The following is a 22,025-nucleotide window of genomic DNA, read 5'->3' as shown; positions in this document are numbered from 1 at the left end:
AACAACTGAGAATTGTCCCGCTCAGAATGCTAATCACTCCCCCACGGAGAAACATGGAGTGAATATTTGTGTCCGCGCACATCCAAGTTGACAGATCCCAAAACATATTGTTAGGTTAGAGGAACTGGTGGCAGGTATAGTCTGAAACCACTTCATTTTGAAAAATCTCTCTCCTTCCCTCCAAACAATACAACACATACAATAATATATAAAAGCACAAAATAGAAGTCTGATAAAATACACACCAAACTCATAAGTTTGGTCCTTAAAAGAAGGAACCAGCATTGAGGGTGTTGTTAGAGGGAACTTTAGCGCAATCAAATTTTCCTAATTTCGCTTGTTCTAATGAAAAATAAAATAAAATACATGCATATATTCATTGGGTAACTAAAATTGGAAAAAGAGAAAATTGTATGTCTACCTTGATCCAACCTCCAGGGCCCTGTTAATGTTGGCTTTATTTAATTATTTTACTTAATTTACTTATTCAACTATTGTTTATTGAACACCGGAAATGACCTAGCATTTGCGGGGAGGGAGAGAGACTTTTTCTCTATTTAAAGTCTGGTGGGATACGGAGTGACAATCGTTCAGGGAGCTATTTTGTGCAAAGGGAATAACAGGAACAAAGGCCAAGAAGCAAGAGAATGCCAGGTATGTACAGGGTCAGAGCCCTGCATGGTGGGGTGGGGTGAGTAATTCAGGTGAGTGCCAAAGGGCAGCAGTCAGGCATGGCGAGACGAAGCTGGGGGGAGACTGATGCTGTCTTATACTGGGCCCTGGACGCTGACAGTTCCCTGGCTGATGTCTACAGGGCTTTTTATGGATTAATACACATATACAATAGCTCATTACATAGAGTCCTAATTGCATGGGCCTCAAGTTCCTGTAATTGGGACTGTGTTTAACATTTTTTTATTTTGTTCTTCTGATTATTAGATGGAAGAGTCCAATTTTAAGGGGCTTGAAACTTACAAAATTTGAAAGTCTCTTTATGAAGATTAATGTAAAATTACCAAAAAAAGAAAAGAATAATTATTTAGAATGAGAAATCACAATAGATCACAAATTTTAAAAGCTGACATCAACAAAATGAAAAGGCAACCTACTGAATGGGAATAAATATTTGCAAATCATATATCTGATTATGGGTTAATATTCTAAATAGATAAAGAACTCATACAGCTCAATAGCAAAAAACAAATAATCCAAAGCAATCCGATTTAAAAATGGGCAGAAGATCTGAATGGACATTTTCCAAAGCAGACACACAGATGGCCAACAGATACATGAAAAGGTGCTCAACATCACTAATCATTGGGGAAATGCAAATGAAAACCACAGTGAGCTACCACCTCGCACCTGTTAGAATGGCCATCGTCAAACAGACAAGAACTAGCAAGTGTTGGTGTGGATGTGGAGAAAATGTTGGTGGGCATGTAAATTGGTACAACCACTATAGAAAACAGTAGGGGGGTTTCTCAAAAAATTAAAAATAGAACTACTATATTGACCCAGCAATACCACTCCCGGGTATTTATCTGAGGAAAATTAAAACACTAATTAGAAAAGATATATGCACCCCGATATTCATTGCAGCATTGTTTACGATAGCTAAGACATGGAAACAACTAAATGTCCATTGATGGATGAATGGATAAGGAAAATGTTTTATATATATATATATATATATATATATATTCATTCAGCCATAAAAAGAGTGAAATCTGGCCATTTTTGACAACATGGGTGGACCTTGAGTGCATTATGCTAAACGAAATGTCAGACAGAAAAAGATAGATACCGTATGATCTCACTTATATGAGAAATCCAGAAAACAAAACAACCAACCAAACTAAACTAAACTAAAACAGACTCAGAGATACAGAAAACAAATGTATAGTTGCCGTAAGGGAGGGGGGTGTGTGTGAACTATGTATAGGAGATTAAGGGGTACTAACGGCCAGATATAAAATAAATAAGCCACAGGGATGCAATATACGGCATAAGGAATACGGTCAATAATATTGTAATAGCTTTGTAGGGCACAGATGTTTACTAGACTTAGCATGGCAATCATTTCATAATGCACACAAGTGTCAAGTTACTAGGTAGTACACCTGAAACTAACATAATATTGTATGTCAACTATATTTTGATTAAAAAAAGAATAAAAATTCACCAAGCTTTAACTATGAAAAGATAATAAATAAGTAAAAATAAAAAAACAAATGAAAAACCAAGTTCATGGATATAGAGAACAGATTGCTGGTTGCCAGAGGTGGCGGAGGAAGGGATAGTGAGATGGGTAAAGGGTACCAAAAGGTACAAATTTCCAGTTATAAAATGACTAAGTCATGGGGATGTAATGTACAGCTTGGTGACTACAGTTAATAATACTGTATTGCTTATTTGAAAGTTGCTAGAAAAGTGGGTCTTGAAAGCTCTCATCACAGGAAAAAAAAAGTTTTGTTAACCATGTGTGGTGATGGATGTTAACTGGACGGATTGCAGTGATCATTTTGCTATATATACATTATCAAGTCATTATATTTATTTTACTTCTGAAATGAATATAATGTTATATGTCAATTATATCACAAATTAAAAAAATAAAAAACTGACAAATACCACAAACATTTCAAAACTGAGAAAACAACTTATATTCATTAATTAAGTGTTTACATACCCCTATACCTTTTTTTCTCTATACTTTTGGCCATGTCATCTCTGGTTATTTCTTCATCTAAAAACAATTGTATACTACAATTTTCTATATAGAGGATAGAATAAGAAGCCAGTCTTTTACCTATAATGCTTTTTAAAATTATTGATAGCATAGAAAAGTTATTTTCAACTTCACTATGTGATATTGCTAATGAAGTTTTTAGGACCGTTGGAAAATTTGAGAACCTCTATCAAATTTCTTTCATAAATGAGCTGTAAGATTTCAGGGTGTTTAAAAGTGTAATGTTCAGGGACTTTGAGTTGACTACATTTATTTTAACTACATCACTAGGGTCTGTGCAAGGCAGAGGACCTGAAGCTGAAGCTTCACTGGCTTCACTCTCTCACTTCTGGTGATTATAAAAGCCACGTCTGCTTTTTATTTTTTTAAAAATTAAATAATTAAAAATGTTTAACTTAGTAAATAAAAGTCACATATAGTCCCTCATCGCAGAGAAAATCACAACCAGTAGCCTGGTTTATATTTCTAAATTTTGTACAAAGTCTAAACCCTAATAAGACCCTTATTCAATCTTTGTTTACATATTACTAATGATGCGGAACTCACTACTTGTATAGGCAAGCCCATTCCATACTTCCATGATTGATGGTCAGAAAACTCTTGCCTATATATCAAATTACCGTTTCTTGCTGTACGGCTTTCAACAGATGGTCTCAGAGCTACTTCTTGGAGTTATATAGATGATACTTATACAAATAGTTAGAAGCATTTAGAATGTTCCCTCTTTTGCTTCCATCGTCTTCAACTTCTCCTTTCACAATAGATTTTCAGTCCCTTGATCACCCAGAGAACTTATCTCCTCTGAATACCTTCTAAATTTTCAAAATCTATCTTCAAGGTAAGACCTGACGTGCAAAACAAAGCCCCACAAGATCTCCCCATTCTGGCTGCCAGGTACACTGTAAGGCAACCCAAGATTGCATTCGTTTCTTGACAGTTGCATCATGCTGCTGATTCACGCTAGACCTGCTGTTGGTTAAAACCCCCAAGCAAGTCATCTTCCTCTGCGGCTCTGCCACTTCTCCCACAGCTGCATTAGAAAGATGATGTTTTTAGAATTAAGTGCAATAAGAAACCTTTTTGCTCCTGGGAACTGCCAAGCGAAAAGGAATGCTAATAAGCAGCTAACTTGGGTCACAAACACCCAGGCAGTATCAGTGAAAATTTTGTGAGATGAGAGCTGGCCTTTGTCTCCACTCTTTTCCTCAGCAATGAGTCCTTCTGCTCCAATGACTTCTGACGCCTTCGTTATGTGACACCACACGAGTAGCAACCTCTGTCTTTCTCATCTGCCAAGGTGACTCATAATAACACCTGGTAGGAAAACTCTCTTATTTTCATGTTGGAACACTGACTTCTTTAATAAACTTCTTATATGAGTCTTTAACTTTTGCAGAAGAGAACAAGGTAAACACTTTGCTATTTATACAATGTATTATGAATATGCTGGGCACTGTGCTGCGTGCCGGGAATACGACTTCTCTGCTATTTGGGATAGGGTTCATTCTCCTGAAACTTAAAAAAAAAAAAAAAAGCCTTTTTGTCTCATTTTCTCTGAAGAAGTAAAAAAGAGCAAGAAATTACTCTTTATAACAGCACTTTCGAAGCAATGTTGTATTTTCCTTTTCCCCCAAGGTCCACACATCGTCATAAATAAGTCTCAAGGCTACTAGTGAGCAGAGGCTCATCAAGCTTCCAGAGAATATTTGTACTGGGTTTATGAGATTATCAAACCCACAGCTGGCCTTGAAGGAAGCAGTGGCCTTATCCCTCCCATGATACAGTAACAAATCAGGAAACACCCACTCACTAAAGAATTTTCATAGCTGCCTCTCAGTAAGATACAGGAAATAAGATCAACCACAGAGAAGGCAGTCGGGCTTGATCCAGAAAGCTGGTCCTCAGTTCTGCCTCTTCTCTCATTCCCGTGCCCTTTGTGTTAGAACCTTCTGGGAAATTGCCCCTGCCTATTGGAGCCTTCACAGTTTCTTATCCCAATCGGTTTCATTGTCTTAATTTGCTGATACAAGTTTATATCTCATTCTGCTCTGTCCTTTAAAGGAGAGGCTTTCAAACTTTTCGAATTAGTCCACAGTATAAAATGCATTTGGCCTCCCTCTCTTTTGTCTCTCTATACACACACACACACACATACACACACACACACACTTATGTTATAAACGTACAAAAAAACCCAAAAAGTGTTATAGGAAACAACACTATTCTTCTAAACACTATTTACTATATTCTTTTCTATTTTTTTAAACAAATATTGATTGTGACCCACTAAATAAACTTTAAGAACACTCTTGGGTTGTACCTGGTGTTTGAAAAACAATGCGAAGCCTTTCCACTCAATACCCTGAGATTTTGTTAGGAATTCACATTTGCAGGCTTCCTAGACCTGTTGAATTATCATCTGTTTTTATCAAGAGCCCCACATGATTGCTATGCAGTTTAGCATTTGAGAAGCATGGAGCTGAAGAACTCTTGGTCCTAAAAACTTTAACTCATTTCAATAACCTTGATGGTTTGAGTGTACAGAGTGTGGTATCTAAAAGCGGGACAGAGAGAGCAAAGAGTGTACTAAGGAGATTTACAGTACTTAGGAAATAAGTACTTAGAGGAAAAGAGAAGGATCTGTGGCAAATTTCATCAAAAAATCCCCCAATAGCTGCCATCTTAGTGATGGGGGCAGTAAATGGTATAGAAGGAGGAGCCCGTGAGGGGATGAAATGATCAGGGAAAACTTCATGGAGGAAGAATACCATGAGTTGGAACTTGAAGCGTAGATATAGAATTCATCAAGTGTGAGAGAAAAAAGCATTCCAACCGGAGCAGTAGCATAAGCAAAGGCACTGAGGTTGACATATGCATGGTGTATACAGGAAACACAATGCCTACCTGGAACAGAGGGTCTATGTTGAGGAGCAATGCAAAACAAGACTGGAAGAACAAGTGGGCACAGAAATCAGTCTTGCATGTTAAAACATGAGCCATACATCCGTTTACATTACATACATCTTGGGGAGAAAATTTCTTAGTAACCCATGTTTACAGATTATTCATATATTTAATGACACATTTTTCCCCTTCCTGGCAAAGAGAAGTGACAGAACCTAGATTCTGTCCCTTCAGGCTTAAAGAGGACATACATTTCAGCCCAAAGCAATAATAGAAATTTCTAATTGTGTAAAAAGGGCTAACAGGCGTTGGAGTTGAACAGCCAATGAAAGCTCTCTTCTTTGGAGAATTTTCACTTTTTTTTTCATTTTCAAACTTAGTCTCACTTTTGAATGATGCTGACACACTTTCTGAACTCTCTAGACCAAAGATGGTAAATGCGTAACCTATGATGCCATGGATAACAGAGCTTCTCTTAAGGCCATGGATAACATAGCTCATTGATCTGTCTTCTTGCTTGCTAGGTCTGTGCTTGGCCTCAGAATCCTGCTAACACAATGATGATAGAATAAAAAATGAATCTATTAGGCAATCTCAATCTAAGCAATTTTAACTTGGGCTCATGTGTCCTCAGCACTTGAGTCACTCCATGGGATTTGCCTGACTGCTGCTCGCCTTTGTGTACATTTGTTCACAGTGTTGGTGCTAGACACTTTGACTTCATGAAAACATGAAGCCCTTGACTCTTTATACCATCAGAAATCATGGATTAAGGAAGAGGAAATGTCTTATTTAGCTCAAAAACTATCAGTGCGGCAATTTGTATTATAGTCAGGCCGTGGCATATATTATGTGACAACGTGGTGTTGACCACATAAACGTGTTAAGTCCCCTGTTCACAGATGTGGGCTTACCTTTCCATTGATCATAGCAAATGGACCCTGACCAAGGAGAGAACCAAGGAGAGGCTTTGCAAAAAGTTTGAAAGTTCTATGTATCGTAGTGTGATACGTAGGGGAGGCTGGAGAAAGACCATAGTCTTTCCAATCAGGAGGTTTCTGTGATGGAACCAGCTTGTCTGAGGCGTTCCACATTACCATTCTAAATGTCCACATTAACAAATGCTAATAGCAGAGCTAAACGGTGAGGCCAGCTGCCCCAGGCTTTAGGAAGCATCCTGAGTGATGACAGAGGCAGAGTATGTATTTGGTCAAACAATGAACTAAAGGTGGGGCCCCAAGTGTTTTTTTGTGGGAGTCAAGGTTCAGCTACAGGGAAACAAGACTGAAGGGGTATGATAATTCTGTGGGAGTTGGAAACCAGGATAAACTTGTTCTTGAAGGAGCCTGATGAATGAGGCAAGGAGTTCTGAGAGATGGAAACACAGAAAGAGAGAGACTCAGAGATCCAGAGACACAGATGGGCACAAAGAGTGAGAGATACATAAGTCAAAAGCTGTAGAAAGAGAGGTATACAGACCTAGAGACAAGAGAAAGGCACAGCGGCTCATGTAGATAGCCAGAGGCACCTAGGGACAGTGACCTAGGGAACACAAATAGAGACCCAATCAGAGTGGTCCAGAGACAGAGGCAGAGAAACCAAAGTGAGAGAAAGATACAGACCCACAGAGCATGACATGGGTCAATGCACCCAGGGCTGTCAGAGACGTGAGAGACCCGAGGGCAGAGTCACGGATGGGGAGATGGGGGCTGGGAGGCAAATTGCGTCTCATTCCAGCAGAGGTCCTGTCCAGTCCCCAGGTCAGCCTGCACAGTACACAAATGGCTGTAAAACCGAAAGAGCATCATTGCTCCTCCAGTGGTTGGGGCTCAGGGAATGTTTGATTTGGACTGGGAACCAAAGCTCAGAGACTGACTAGAAAAACATTTCATGGATAAGAGCTTGAGGGGGACTTGAACGCCTGGGCAGAGATTCCAAACCAGAGGCTCTCTCAGGAGGGCTCATCTCGGAGTGGAATCAAGCTTGACTCTGCACTTACTGTGGTTACTCTTGCATCCTCTATACATCATAAAATGCTGCTTCAGGGTTATTGTCTTTGGACTGTAGTTGCCATTGACAACCTACCATTGTGGGTTGGGACAGGAGACAGAGAAGGTCACTTTCAGGAAGCTATAACTCTAGGAAAAAGTCCCAAACTTTGGGGGATGTAAAAAAAAGATCTTTGTTTCATTAGTTATTTCCTGTCTATTCCATTGCTCAGATGCTGTGTCTAACCAATGTCAATTTGTCCCAGCAGTAAAAACTTTTGTTAAGAGGACTGAGTGAGTCTGAGGGTAATAAATACAAGTACGTCACCAGTGTTGGTGTGGTGGGCTGAAGTCAGCGACCTTGAGTTCTGGTCTTGGCTTTGACCCAACTTGGGACAATTCAGATATTTAGACATCTGCTCTTTGTCAGGTGCTGAGCTTGGATGGAATAGACAAATACGCGTAACCTACTGCCCTGCCCCTAAGGAGATCACTGTCAAAAAGAGTGTATTGTGCTCAGCCTCGATCAGGTGGCCAAACCTCTTAGGGCTTTAGGACTGACATCTAGAAAATGATTCTAAGATTATGTAGAGAATTAACCCAAAGTACAGACTCAACTGGTGGGGAGTCAGAATCATACGAGCAATCACATGAGACCCAGGCAACTTTAGATATTTACACTGAGAAAGCAAACCATGGATGAATTAGAAGAATTTTGTGCCATTAAGATTTTCAAAACTGCTTTGATGCCATTTTGAAAAACTATACAAAAGCAGAACTCATTCTTATTTGATTGTGAATCACATATGTTTTTAGCTCAGTAGAATTACTGGCTTCCACCCCTGTTCCTTCCTTACTATTCCCAGGTTCTCACTCTAGTTTCTTATACACCAATCTGTAAACTCTCTCACTCATTAGTTTTATTGTCTCTGGACTCATTACTATTGATCATGCTCAACTACCAGATTAATCTACCTTAAAAAAACCCCACGATGACCATGTAGTTCCACGTTCCTATAAACATTCAATGATTACATATTGTCAAATGATGTGTGACCAAAGTCCAAACTCAATCTATTTAAGGCCTTCCGGAATTTGGATCAATCTAAATATTCAAATTTTAATACAGGGCAACAGGATAGCCTGGGAAAGACCAGACCCAGAACCTGCTTTGAGAACGAACAAGAAGCAGATGATGAAAATGTATGCTACTAGAAAGTGAGAGCAAAATTATATGCATGGTACGAGCGCAATTCAATCTTCGTGCACGTGCGTGTGTGTGTGTGTGTGTGTGTGTATGTGTTTACAGAAAAATATTTTTTAAAGACTGGAGAGAAGTTGAGCAATGTGTCATTTTGGGTGTTGGTACAGGGCTGACATTTTTGGTGCTTTTCTTTATTCACCAAATTTTCAATAAGTAATACATTTTATTATTATTTTAAAGTGTTTATTATAAATAATTCCAAATATACAAGAAAGTAGAAAACTGAGTATAAATAATACCCACATTTAAATAATACCCATATTTTAGGTGGAATAATTTTTAACTTTTTGCCAGATTTCCTTCATATATTTTTGGATGAATGTTTTAAAAGTAAGTTACAGATATCATAGCACTTTAATCTTAAGTAATTCAGCATGTGTCTCTAAAAAGCAACATTCTCTTACATAGCTATACTTTTATCAAAACAAATTAAGTTGTTGCCTTTAGGCTTTTTAAATTTTTTTTTTTTTTTTTTGTGGTACGCGGGCCTCTCACTGTTGTGGCCTCTCCCGTTGCGGAGCACAGGCTCCGGACACGCAGGCTCAGTGGCCATGGCTCACGGGCCCAGCCGCTGCACAGCATGTGGGATCTTCCCGGACTGGGGCACGAACCCGTGTCCCCTGCATCGGCAGGTGGACTCTCAACCACTGCGCCACCAGGGAAGCCCAAACTTAAATATTTTTGAGCAAAGAAAGTCTAACAACAGATAACAGGAGCAGGCAATAGTAGTTGGGGAAGCAAGACCACAGGGAATCTGTAGGTGACCGAGTGACAGCCAAGACTTGGCTACGTGAGCTGTGGTTGGGTTCAGACAGGTCCACCTCAGGGAGGAGTAGCCAGAGCATGGGGGCTCAGACTAGGAATTTATCCTAGTTGACAGGATCATTGAGAGGAGTTGGTGGGAGCAAGAAATTAACCCAGGCTTAAAACAAACAAACAAACAAAAAAACAAGCTAAGTGTATGGTTATGACACTAGAAACTAGAAGAGGAAAGCCAGGTGGAAGTTTTCTCATAGAATGTAGCTGAAGGTGGGCACTCTGAGAGGTAAAGACCAGAGCAAGACTGAACGATGAGTAACTGCTGGGTCCCAGGGACTGGGAGGGTCTGAGTCCATGTGGACACTTTTTATTTTCTGAATATTCATATGTTTTGCCACTTTTACTGCTTTATTCATGCCATTTTCTCTTTAGAAAATGTCTTCTTCTCTGCCTTCAACTGACAAAAATCCTACGGGTTCCAAGGCCATCTTCTCCACATCCAATGATCTCCTCCTCTCTTGCCATCTGCTGTGTTCTTTATGTAGACACTGCAATGACCCTCAGCCCCTCTATCCTGCGTTCTAACTCCACCCACTCATGCATTCTCTGTCCTCTACACTGTACACTCCTTGAGGGGACAACCACTTCTTCTTACTGTCAGTAACTCCCACACTGTCTTGCATAATGTCATCATTCAACAGATAGGTCTATGAATAAATGGAAAAGAGAATGAATGAAACAAAGTGACCCCACTCGATGTGGAGAACGTGTGTGGCTGGATTTCCACACGTAAGTAGAAGGAAGTCACCGTTACCCATAGAGGAACAGAAACACAACAACTGAAGAGGAAATTCGCTTGAGTCCAAGCAAGATCAAACTGTACACTAGTTACATACTCTTGCTCGGCCACAAGAGAATCACCTTCCATTTTTAGAGTCCAAGATTACGGAATTGTGCCCAGAAGAGGAACAAGCTTTTTTGCTCTACTTGGTATCAGCTCTGTAAACAGCTTCCTTTAAAGCTTTGAATTTACTACGCTTTTCTGAGCCTATTCGATTTGCCTAGCCCCGAAGAAAGGAATCTACACACAATTCAAATAAGTTCTGATGAATTAGGATATTGATCTGGCTTTGTATATGCATGTCTGTTATGTGAAGAATGTGAAAGAATATCTTTTAGTAAAAAAATGTGTTGGTGGTAGCAATCACAGAACTACTTTTTCTCTCAGTTCTCACTAGCACTAACTGCTGATATAATAAGCAGGAAGTTGTGTTAGTGGAGAAGCCTGTGGGCTCTGGGGCCAAACTCCTGGATTTGAAGGTTTATGAATGTGTCATCTTAAGCATGTGATAAAAGCTCTGTCCTTCATTTTTCTCATTTGTGAGCAGAAATGTCACTAGTGGTAGTAACTCCCTGGCAGTGATGTGTGAATTTAATAAGTCATACAAGCAAAAGGCTTAAAATAGTGCCTGGCACATGGTGAGCATCCAACCCTTACTAAATTGCGGTTCTTAGAAGGTGTACCTTCTTCCATCGGTGGAGAGAGAGTCAGCTCTGGCATACATGCCTAGGCACTCTCGGGGCACCACCTATGAGGTCTGTGACCTGGACAGTTCACTTGACTGATCTGAAGTCGCCTTCTGCATCTATAAGATGAGTATAATCATACTGTATTGATGGTGTTATTGTGAAGGCCAAACTCTGTGAACGACCTGGTGCCGGCCACTGACCCTCACAACAGGAGGTCAACCTGGTTTGGTGGAATAAGCATGGCCTTGGGACCCAGATTCTCTGGGACTCCAGGCAGCTTGATTTCTCTGCTAATGAGTCTCCTCATGTGTAAAGCTGGAACGTAGATACCTTTTGAAGGCCAGAGCTCCTGAATGCAAAATGTCTGCCTCTTCATAAGACCGCGCTTTGGTGATTGTTACTTATCCCCTGGGTCGTCAGCAAACCACCATGTGAGGGCCAGTTCCTACCAGGGTACACGTTTTGGTGTAGACTGTGAGCCGAGCATGGTTTTACGTTTTTAAGTGGTTAGGGGAAAAAAAGAAGAATATTTTATGACTCGTGACAATTGTATGAAATTCAAATTTCAACGTGCTTAAATAATATTTTGTTTGAACACCGTCACGGTCATCTGTTTCTGTGTTATCTACGGCTGTTTTTGCATGACAATGACAGATGTGAGTAGCTGAAGCAGAAATCATACAGCCTGTGAAGCCTAAAATATTTATTACCTGGCTTCTGACAAAAAAAGTTTGCTGATCCCTGATCTGCTCCAACCTTCTCTTATATGGGAAGCAGCAGAGAAATTAGTTTTTAATTAATTTACTTAAATAGCCAGAGCTTCGAGTCTACTTTCTTGACTCTGACAGCTCAGCCAAACACAGACACTTCCTTATAAAATTTGAGACGGGAAAATATATAAAAAAGGGAACATTTATTATATTTCTTGCTTGAAGGAATATGTCTGAGTAGATAATTTGAATATTTAAAGATATGTTAAAATATTTTTATTTCACAGTATCCCTTTTGTGTCTGTAGTTATGTAGTTTGTAGTTACATACAAAACTACATGGTTTTGTAGGAACCTTTGTTAGAATCAAAGAATTGCTGGAATCATCAATTATTAACTGATTAGCAATTCTATCCTAGTTTGTTCCTTAGGGGGTGCCTCAAATATTCACTATTTGTTTCACAGCCCCGTTGCTTCATTTTGGAAGCCACACACAGCCTGCCTTCTGTTCCCAGTACACCTCCTGCTTCTCATCGACCGTTCTCCACAGCCTGTGCCCCTCCCTCCCCCATCCCATTCGGCCAACGTGTACGTGAAGCTGAGCAACCATTGCAAATTGTGTTATTTCCCCTTTGCTTCTGGAAGCATTAATATGTTTAGGATGAAGGAAACTAAGTGTCTTTAAACTGATACTCTGCATGTGAGACACGGAAAAGCATCTGAGTTGCTTGATTTAGGTACTTTAGAAAGAATGTCTTCTGAGCAAGTCGTGTGTGTCCTAGAAAGGCAGGGGATGGATTTGCTGCAATGCAGGGTTTAATCTGCAGAGCTTACAGATGCCAGAACCTGAAGAAAAATGGGACCAAAGAACAAAGATCCCATCTCTTTAATTTAACCACCACCTTGTCTGTCTGTATCTATCAAAAATACAAAGGTAAGAACCTACCTAACTACTCAGATAACCTATTAAAAACGATTTCAAAATGAAGGCATTAAAACCAGCCACTTTTTATCTATCAACTGCTTTAAATCATTTTGTTTTTAGGGAGCGTTTTAAAAACGGAATTAATTAGAAGTTTGGGGGTAGATTATACCTAACCAGTAGCCTAGAGGTTCAAAGAAGAAGTTTCATTTTATTCTGAATTCTGCCAGAGGCAACAGGTCATTTTCAAGTTTGCTCAGATCTTATGACCTATGAGAGGTATATCAGGATTGTCCCAGAGGCACAAGTACTAACTCAAGTCCATTATTAAATTCTCAGGAATTTTGTAGTTAAACCCTTGGCAGCTTGAAAATGCCTGTGATTGGAGTATTTATACCAGGGAAACAGGCAGACTCTTGAATCAGGGCTATCCCTCACCCAGGGGGTTTAACTAACACACCACTGAGTATATTTAAAAAAATGCTTCTGAGGTTTCTTACTGGGGGGATGAAAATGTTCTAAAATTGATTTATGGTGATGGCTGTACTACTCTTTAAAGGCACTACAGGTTACTGAATTGTACACTGGAAATGAGTGAGCTCTATGATCTATAAAATATACCTCAATAAAATTGTTAAACAAAATGCTCCCAAACCCACAGACGAAATGTCAACGTTTATTAATGGCTTTAAGATTCAGGTACGTATCCAACAAATAAGGGCACATTTACTCAGTGCTTCTGTTGGATTTCTATTCTATGCAGTGATTCTCAACCTCGGTCTTGCTCTGAAATCACTTGGAAAGTTTAAAAAGAAAACGCTCACTCCCAAGATACTGATGTCATTTGTCTGGTGTGTGGCCTGGGCAGGAATTTTAAAAAACTCCTTGGGTAATTCTAGTGCACAGCCAAGGTTAAGAACCGCAACCGTAGAGCAATTTCCCTAGACCACTGTAACTTGCCTGTTACAGAAACCATCTTCCAATGTTTAAGACATTTCCAGACTTTATGAAATAGTGAAGTATGGACATAAAAGCACCTTTTTGGGGTGTTTCTGGGTTGAATTGAATGTCCATCTCTGCACATGGAGGGAAGACACAGTTCTGTTTCCTAGTGGGTTTTACCTAAGGTTGCTTCCTGCTACGGGCACTAAGGTGGGGAGAAGAGACAGTGTTTAGCTCATCTTTGTCATCCAAGTGAGTGCCAAGGGTACACAAGCACAGAGCCTAGGCTCAAAGATTGTTGAATTAAAGGACCAGAGCTGAATATTTCCTTTGTCTCTCTTCTCCTCTGTGGTTTCCTACCGATCGTGGGCTGGGAATCCACATAACCAAACACATAAAGAATGATAGTTTAATAATTTCATACGGATCTAAGTGAGAGCCCAGGGTCCAGCTCTAGTGCCTGGACTCTGTGACACCGCTTTGGATGCTCAGGGAACATTTTACCTCTGCAGTTTGGGGATTTGGTCTAGAAGGCTAGAGGTGTCCTGGAGCTCTGACTCCCCATAAGGGGAGTTTACTTTACTGAAAAGTCTAGCTGTTACGTTTGATTTACCTTATGAAGGTAAAGTTCAATTCTGAGACCTCAAGTTTAAAATCTAAAGACAGGACTTATTGAGAACGCTTACAACACCCCAAAATACAATCTCTGCATTCTTGACGCAGAGAGATTTCATCCCTATTTTAGTTTTTCTCTGGATAAGGAAGTAGACTTGGCAGATTGGAATCCTGATTGGTAACTGATGTGTGACCGCAGGCAAGTTATTCAATCCCTTTGGTGCTTGTTTTCTTCCTTTGTGAGATGGAGATGATCACAGCTCTTGAGTGTTTGTGAAGATTAGAGCTATTTAGTGAGACAGCAGGTGCAGGTCTCGCCTCTTAGGAATCACAGGTGTCAAAATCAGCCTCACCAGGCTATTCCTGGTGCTTCAGGGGGAAGGAGCAGTTTCTGTAGGAAATCCCCTACGCCTCTCTTGTGTAACATTTGCTTCTTTTATTAAGTATCCTGATGAGTTGTCTCATCTGGTCCCTTCTTAAAGACAGGACTACAGTGCCTCTTCCTACCTAAATGTGTAACCTGTCTGCGGCAGAGTGTTTATCCTCTTCCTGACTTGTTAGTACTTAAAAGGCTCAAAGTTGCCCTAAAAGACATACATGCATACAAGAGCTCACAAATGCAGTGTCAGGAGAAAGAAACACACATGGGACACTGCTGTAGACACTTCCTCGTTCGTTCTCTTTTGAAAAAGTCCCTCTCCCTTACTGTAGGGTCTAGGCTTTCTGTTTATCTCACCAGCAGCGCAGCCCTCTTACTGTCAGTAGCTTGGAGCTCAGCACTTTTTATAGCACATTTATTCATAGACCAGATCAATAACAAGGAAACCCAGCAACAACCGCGACTACAGCCCAATTCTGTCCCTAAAATCTCAAAGAACGTCCAGCATTTGATTTTTTTGTCCCATTTTCTCCACCTACTTGTTTTCACATGTGGAAAGGTAATCCATACTTTCACAATGGAATTGGGCCCCCACAGACACAGATGAGCAAAGTGGAAAGGATAGAAGATTGGGGTGTCAGAGAGAAGGAGAGCTAAAGAGAATCGTTCATCAAGATGAGCATTTGCGTAGGGGTGAGGAGTTAAGGTTCACCCAATAAACGCCTGGAAAAGGGGACCTGCCCACTTACCCCAAGTCCTGGAGCAGCTCAGCTTCTCCGTCCGACCTGCTCCACAGATCTGAAGGATCCTGGATGCTCATTTTCCCTTCTGGAGATTCTGCTCTGCCCATTCGCTCCCCTCGCGTCCGCTAAGCCCCTGCGAGGTGCTCTGGGTGAGAAGCAGAGAGAGACGCGTTCTGCTGCCCCTCACGCCCTCCCCTCCCCGCTGAGAGAGAAGACAGCTGTAGCTGAGTCTCCAACCAGCAAGGAAGTGAAACCTGCTTACTCCTCCCACCGACACTCCCCACTTAGGTGCTGGCAGGAGTGCTGCCTCCGTCAGGAAACATGCAAAGCTAGGTAGCACCTCTGAGGACACCCACGCTGCATCGTGCCGCACGCAGCTTCTGGCAAAGGAAATAAAGATCAAACTGCTCCAACTGAGAGTGACTCTTAATTCCAACTCTCTTCGTGAGGCCAAAGCATAGTTTTTCCTTAGTGCTATTTGCCTCCGGTTTGTCCAGGAGGCACTCCATCACCTACACCTTCCGTCTCACACACAAACATAAGGAACGTCGAGGAAGCTTCTGGATCTGGAACATCTTTCAAAGGGGTAAAGAAATCAGACTCAAGCCACTAGCTTCCATCAGGAAGTCTGGTTTTTAGCACTTTCTCAATAGTTCTGCTTCAATCACCTAAGCTTTCCAGCATACCCTTGACGTTCAGGTTGAGCACGATTCAGAGACAATTATCGTTCCTCCGTGGAAGAAGGATTGGGTGAGAAGAAGGTAGGAAAAGCTACAGGGGGGCCAGCCGGGTGCCCAGCTAACAGGGCAGGTTAGAACTCCTAGAGTCTTCGAGTTCCACTTCCTTCCCTGGGCTTATTCACAGCTGGTATTGCTCTGGGTCCAGACTCATGTGTAGAGAATGCCAGCTGCCGAAAAGTCCAGAAGGGAAACTGTCATCACTCTGAATGCTGGGGAATTGGACAAAGTACCGTAATGAATGAACAAAGAACATATGTTGCTTCCTGTGTTCTGTGTATGTAGCCTGCAGGAGAGAGTATGCTTCTCTCTCTCGCCTGTTCTCTCTCTGTCTCTCCCTCTTGTCACACCTGACTCACTCAAGGTTCACCTGGGTGCTCTATAACTCACTTCTCCCAGTGCATCTTGAGGACCAGCAGGGTCCCCAGGAGCTTGTTAGAATGCAGAATTTGGGTTCATCCCAGCGCCTCTGAACCAGTATTTGCATTTAAACAAGATCCCCAAGTTGACCCCTGTGCGAGTTAAAGTTTGAGGAGACCGCTTTATAGGAAACCAAGATAGCAGAGCTGTTCCAAGAGGACAGGCTGGTCGGCACCCGGCATTATTCCAGCTTTTCTTACAGTCCTTCCCTATGATCTGTTTGTCAGTGATGTGTGAGACCCTGGCTTACTCTGACTGCCAGGGAGAGATTCCTGAGTGGAGACTGAGCTCTGATTATGGTACATCAATGTTTAAAATTCTCTTGGCTACAGTTTGTTCGGAGAGAAGCACAGTGTCCACTTGCAGCAGAGGCCAGTCCTGGCCAGGGAGGTGCTGAATGTGAACACAGCAGAGATAGGGGGAGAGCCGGGCAGAGTTCTTGTTTCCTTTCTACAACTCTTTGTTCAGGGTTTTAGTATCTATTCCGTTCCTGTTTAAGCAAATTCTGGTTGTTCTTTTGCTTAACTTTTTTTTTTAGGCAAGTAGCAGAATTTACTAAGACAACCCTCATCCCCTTTTCTTTTTTTAAAAAACATATTTTTATTTTTTACTTTTTTAAACATCTTTATAGTTGCTTTACAATGTTGTGTTAGTTCCTGCTGTTTAACAAAGTGAATCAGCCATATGCATACATATATCCCCATATCTCCTCCCTCTTGCGTCTCCCTCCCACCCTCCCCATCCCACCCCTCTAGGTGGTCACAAAGCACCAAGCTGACCTCCCTGTTCTATGCGGCTGCTTCCCACTAGCTACCTATTTTACATTTGGTAGTGTATATATGTCCATGCCACTCTCTCACTTCATCCCAGCTTACCCTTCCCCTCCCCATGTCCTCAAGTCCATTCTCTACGTCTGCATCTTTATTCCTGTCCTGCCCCTAGGTTCTTCAGAACCTTTTTTTTGTTTTTAGATTCCATATATACGTGTTAGCATATGGTATTTGTTTTTCTCTTTCTGACTTACTTCACTCTGTATGACCCTCATCCCCTTTTCAATCTTCCTGTCCCCTCCCTTTCTCATTTTGATATCCCATCTGTTGTCCTTTCCTTTGATGTCATTCTTTCTTTTTGTCACTTATTCCGTGTTCCCCAGGACCCCTCCCACCCCTCTGCTCCACTAAGTCCGCATGCTTTCAGCGTCATAGGGGAACCAGTGCCGCAGAATTACTAGATGGTTTCAGTAAAATGCTGGACAGTCATAAAATATTTGGTAATATTTTTTATATTAGATTGGTCACATGCTACATTATTTCTTTTAATTAAAGAAACTGCTACTTTTGCTTTCAAACACTTTGCAAACAAGCACAAAGAATATTTTTTAAAAGCACATAGTTCACTTCTTATTTATTTCATTATTCTATTTTTCAATGATGCTTGTTCATGGAACTGAATTCTTTCCACACTGTATTGCACATAGAAATGGGCACAAACAATCGAACGTTTTAACAATTTTGGAACATCTTATTTTTTGTTGGAAAAATATTTTTTTTTCAAGAAATGTTATAAATGTTATCAAGATAGTCATCGTCGGGATGACTATCACACTCAAATCATCAATTTTCTCATAAAGAGGCTTCAGGGAGAGCTATTTTGTCCAGATTTTCTTTTCTTTTCTTTTTTTTCTTTTCTTTTTTTTCATACCACGCAGCTTTCAGGATCTTAGTTCCCTGACCAGGGATTGAACCTGGGCCCCAGCAGTGAAAGCACCAAGTCCTAACCACTGGACTGCCAGGGAATTCCCCAGATTTGAATTTCTAACATTTGGGACTACTCTAAGAAGAACTTTTTCAAAAGAAATAGTTCCATGTGGTTTTTTTTCTTATAATTGTTCAAGAAACTTTTTCTTTTTAAAATTTTTTTAAATTAATTTTTATTGGAGTCTAGTTGATTTACAATGTTGTGCTAGTTTCAGGTGTACAGCAAAGTGAATCAGTTATATATATACATATATCCACTCTTTTTAAGATTCTTTTCCCATATAGGCCATTGCAGAGTATTGAGTAGAGTTCCCTGTGCTCTACAGTAGGTCCTTATTAGTTATCTATTTTATGTATAGTAATGTATATATGTCAATCCCAATCTCCCAGTTTATCCCTTCCCTTCTTTCCCCCTTGGTAACCATAAGTTTGTTTTCTACATCTGTGACTCTATTTCTGTTTTGTAAATAGGTTCATTTGTACCCTTTTTTTAGATGCTACATATAAGCGATATTACATGATATTTGTCTTTCTCTGTCTGACTTACTTTACTCAGTATGACAAACTCTAGGTCCACCTATGTCACTGCAAATGGCATTATTTTGTTCTTTTTTATGGCTAATACTCCATTGTATATACGTACCTCATCTTCCTTATCCATTCCTCCGGGTTGAAGACCCTTTTAAATCTTTTCCTAATTTATTCGTCTCTACAGAAAGCTCACATATCACAGCGTTGCTTCACACCTGCTTACCTGGCAAGGGCAGCTCTACTCATGCTCTTCACAGCACAGAGGGAATGGTCCTTTAGCTCCTTTGGTTGGTTAACTGTTAACTGTTACATAAGCATGATCTCTTCTCCATCACTGATGCTGGTGGGAAAGAAAGGATACATTCTGTAAAGGGAAACCATGACTTGGGATTACCATGGACTGAGGTTACCACAGCTTGGGGTTGAGGGACCCTTACTCTGTTTCCCACTGGCTGTTCTCCCCACCCATGAAAAAGAAGAAATTATCATTTCATATTAAATTGGAACAGAGGAACAGCAGAGGAAGAAAGAACTAACCATTGTTTTTCAGCTGCAGGCCGGCTTTCCAAAGGGAAGTCTTCCAGCTCTCCTCCTAATTCTGTGGCAAGCTCACAGCTGCCATATTGCTTTTAAAAGTATGTCAGCTGGAGTTTTATTTCAAGCTGCCACTTCTGTGTTCTCTGCCACAATTATGTGATCACTTACTACAGTATCAAAGGCCAAGGCAATTGGTTGTCTTGAATTAACTGGGACCCTATTTCGTTTTCTTCTCTCGTCTAGATAACCAGTCCTAGCTTCTTTATTGGATAAAGCTGTCTGTATGCGGCTATAACTCGCCAACTTCCAGGTATAAACTTCACTCTAATCCCTTCCTCTCTCAGGAGAGCAGAAAACCAGAAACAAATGAAAGGATTTTCTCTGAAGGGGAAAGGAAGGATATAAACACGTTGGATTTTACTTTCCTAAGCATTCCTACGGAAAATATGGTTTCCTCGGTGATTTAAAGTTCTGAAAACATAGCATCAGCAGACCCAAGGTGTAGGCTCTCAGACGCTCAGGAAATAGTTCATAAAGGTAAATTTTAGTCATTGAGAAATACAAAGCAGCCAAGTGGTGGTGTCAGCTAGGCCTGGGGTAGAGGTGACACTGCATGACTTTTTTTTTTTTTTTTTTTTTTTCTGGTACTGGGGCCTCTCACTGCTGTGGCCTCTCCCGCTGCGGCGCACAGGCTCCGGACGCGCAGGCTCAGCGGCCATGGCTCACGGGCCCAGCCGCTCCGTGGCATGTGGGATCTTCCCGGACCGGGACACGAACCCGCGTCCCCTGCATCGGCAGGCGGACTCCCAACCACTGCGTCACCAGGGAAGCCCGACAATTTCTTAAATCCTTCTTAATATTGTTTGTGTATCTTCTAAGATATAAAATATCACTTCGATAATTAGGAGATATGAAGTAGAAAACCTCTTTTTAAAAAATTACAAAGGAGCGTGCTCTTAGTCACCTAACATTAAATCAGAGGCCAGATAGGGTAGAAAGCAGGGGATGGGGTAGGGTGGGTCTGGGGAGTGGGGATGGCCTACCCCTGCCAAGAGGAGCATCTTATCACTGAGGTCGTTCAGAATTGCTGGTGGCTGGTGATAACAAAAGCAGGCTGACTTCTCATGGGGTTTATCATTGTTTCTCATTCCTTACTGGCTATCCTTGGGGTTGGATTGCTCTCACCCCCTCATTTACCCTGCCTTTGTAGCTACTGATACAAGGATTCTTGTATTTGGAGGAAATCGCTTTTAAGAGTCCTTTAAACTTTGAGATATTCGGACTTTCTGGAACAATCCTGCAGGGTTGCTGAAGCTCTCCCGCCCACAAGCAGTACGCATTATGCTCTGTGTTGAAGCTGGGGACCATTGCATTCAACAGAACACCTCTTATTGCTGTGATCAATATGCCTTCAAATAGAGCGGTGTTTGTAATAATTTTAAGAAAGCACGTGTACATGTGGTTTAAGAGTGCTTTGTTTTATGTGTCTCCGACTAATTTCCTAGAACGGCAGTATGACTTTGTTCTCAAGTAGTGCAAGCAGATTAAGTGATATTATGTTCCCTTCCGCAAAGTCCTTACTTCAGCGCTCTCTGCCATTTTAACAGACTAGGTCTCAAAAATAAGCAAACATCTGCCTTCGAGGGTTAACGGGACAGGTGCTCTTTGAGCTGGTGAAGGGTGGCACCGTCTGTATGGAAAGGTCATGCTTAACTGTCTTTGCACTGATTGCTGAATAGTGAAAGCACGGACTGAAGTGAAACCTCAAACACACCAGCTTTTGTTTTCCAGCTTGCAAAAATTAGCTGCTACCTCAACAAAGTGAAACTATGTCAGGTTACACACCTTTAGATCTTGTGGGCCTTATTTTAATACTTTTTGTCTTGGTCTGAGTTCATTTGAAAAGATTGCTGTACTAACTAATAGGGGCAAATAGCAAAGAGCAAAAATTATTTGACCAGCTGGCCAGCTGAGATATTTCTGAGATATTCTAGCTTCTCTGGAGGCTCCAGGGCAGAACCAGGTTATGAAAAGGGGTCAGCCTTGAAATCACCCGTAATGCTGTGGGAGTGGCAATGGGGAGTGCAGAGGGAATGGAGTAGCTCAGCTATAATTTCAAAATGTTTGGTCCGCCTTAGGGTGGACATTAATCCACAGGAGAGGTCTTAGAACTTTTCATGGAGAGCATCTTAGAGAGAATCTATTTCAACTCCCCTGTTTAACACGTTGGGCAAATGGGTTGGAACATAATAAAGTACTTGTCTGAGGTCCGGCAGCTGGTCAGTGGTGGAGCTGAGTGAATCTGACTTAGCTCACGGTTCTTTCCTTACTGATTCCAGTGATTCCAAAGCCAGCAAACTTCAGTGTTTTTAAGTCACAAAATGCTTTCTGGGCTAGAATTAAATTCATACAAATTTATATTTTATATATGATACGCAAACACACACACACACACACACACACACACACACACACATATGATATATATTATTTGTCCATTTGGAGCCTGCATGGAATAAAGATAAACTCTCAAGTGAAA

The 22,025-nt window shown here is 41.1% G+C and overlaps 1 protein-coding gene and 1 long non-coding RNA gene across 6 annotated transcripts in view; one reads left to right on the top strand and one right to left on the bottom strand.

Annotated features, from left to right (window-relative positions):
• Positions 1-15,725, bottom strand: part of DAPP1 (dual adaptor of phosphotyrosine and 3-phosphoinositides 1) — a 61,157-nt gene extending 45,432 nt beyond the window's left edge. For all 4 annotated transcript variants that reach the window (XR_003434983.1, XM_027116980.1, XM_027116983.1 and 1 more), the window contains exon 1: positions 15,511-15,725. Coding sequence is in view for 3 of the 4 variants with exons in the window: in XM_027116980.1 (XP_026972781.1) it covers positions 15,511-15,611 (101 nt within the window). In the remaining variant the exon portion in view is untranslated. The remainder of the gene's footprint in view (positions 1-15,510) is intronic.
• A 209-nt stretch (positions 15,726-15,934) lies between these two features.
• On the top strand, positions 15,935-19,835 carry LOC113625999 (uncharacterized). Of its 2 annotated transcripts, none has more exons than XR_003434986.1 (2): positions 15,935-16,090; positions 19,730-19,835. It is a non-coding gene; the product is annotated as an uncharacterized LOC113625999 (long non-coding RNA). The 2 variants fall into 2 exon arrangements; XR_003434985.1 differs by lacking the exon at positions 15,935-16,090 and adding an exon at positions 16,129-16,265.
• The last annotated feature ends 2,190 nt before the right edge of the window (positions 19,836-22,025 follow it).

Source organism: Aethalodelphis obliquidens, unplaced genomic scaffold (genome assembly GCF_003676395.1).
Source record: "Aethalodelphis obliquidens isolate GAN/ISIS:26980383/991018 unplaced genomic scaffold, ASM367639v1 scaffold17, whole genome shotgun sequence".
In the NCBI taxonomy this organism is placed as follows: domain Eukaryota; kingdom Metazoa; phylum Chordata; class Mammalia; order Artiodactyla; family Delphinidae; genus Aethalodelphis; species Aethalodelphis obliquidens.
This window is presented reverse-complemented; position numbering and strand designations above follow the sequence as displayed.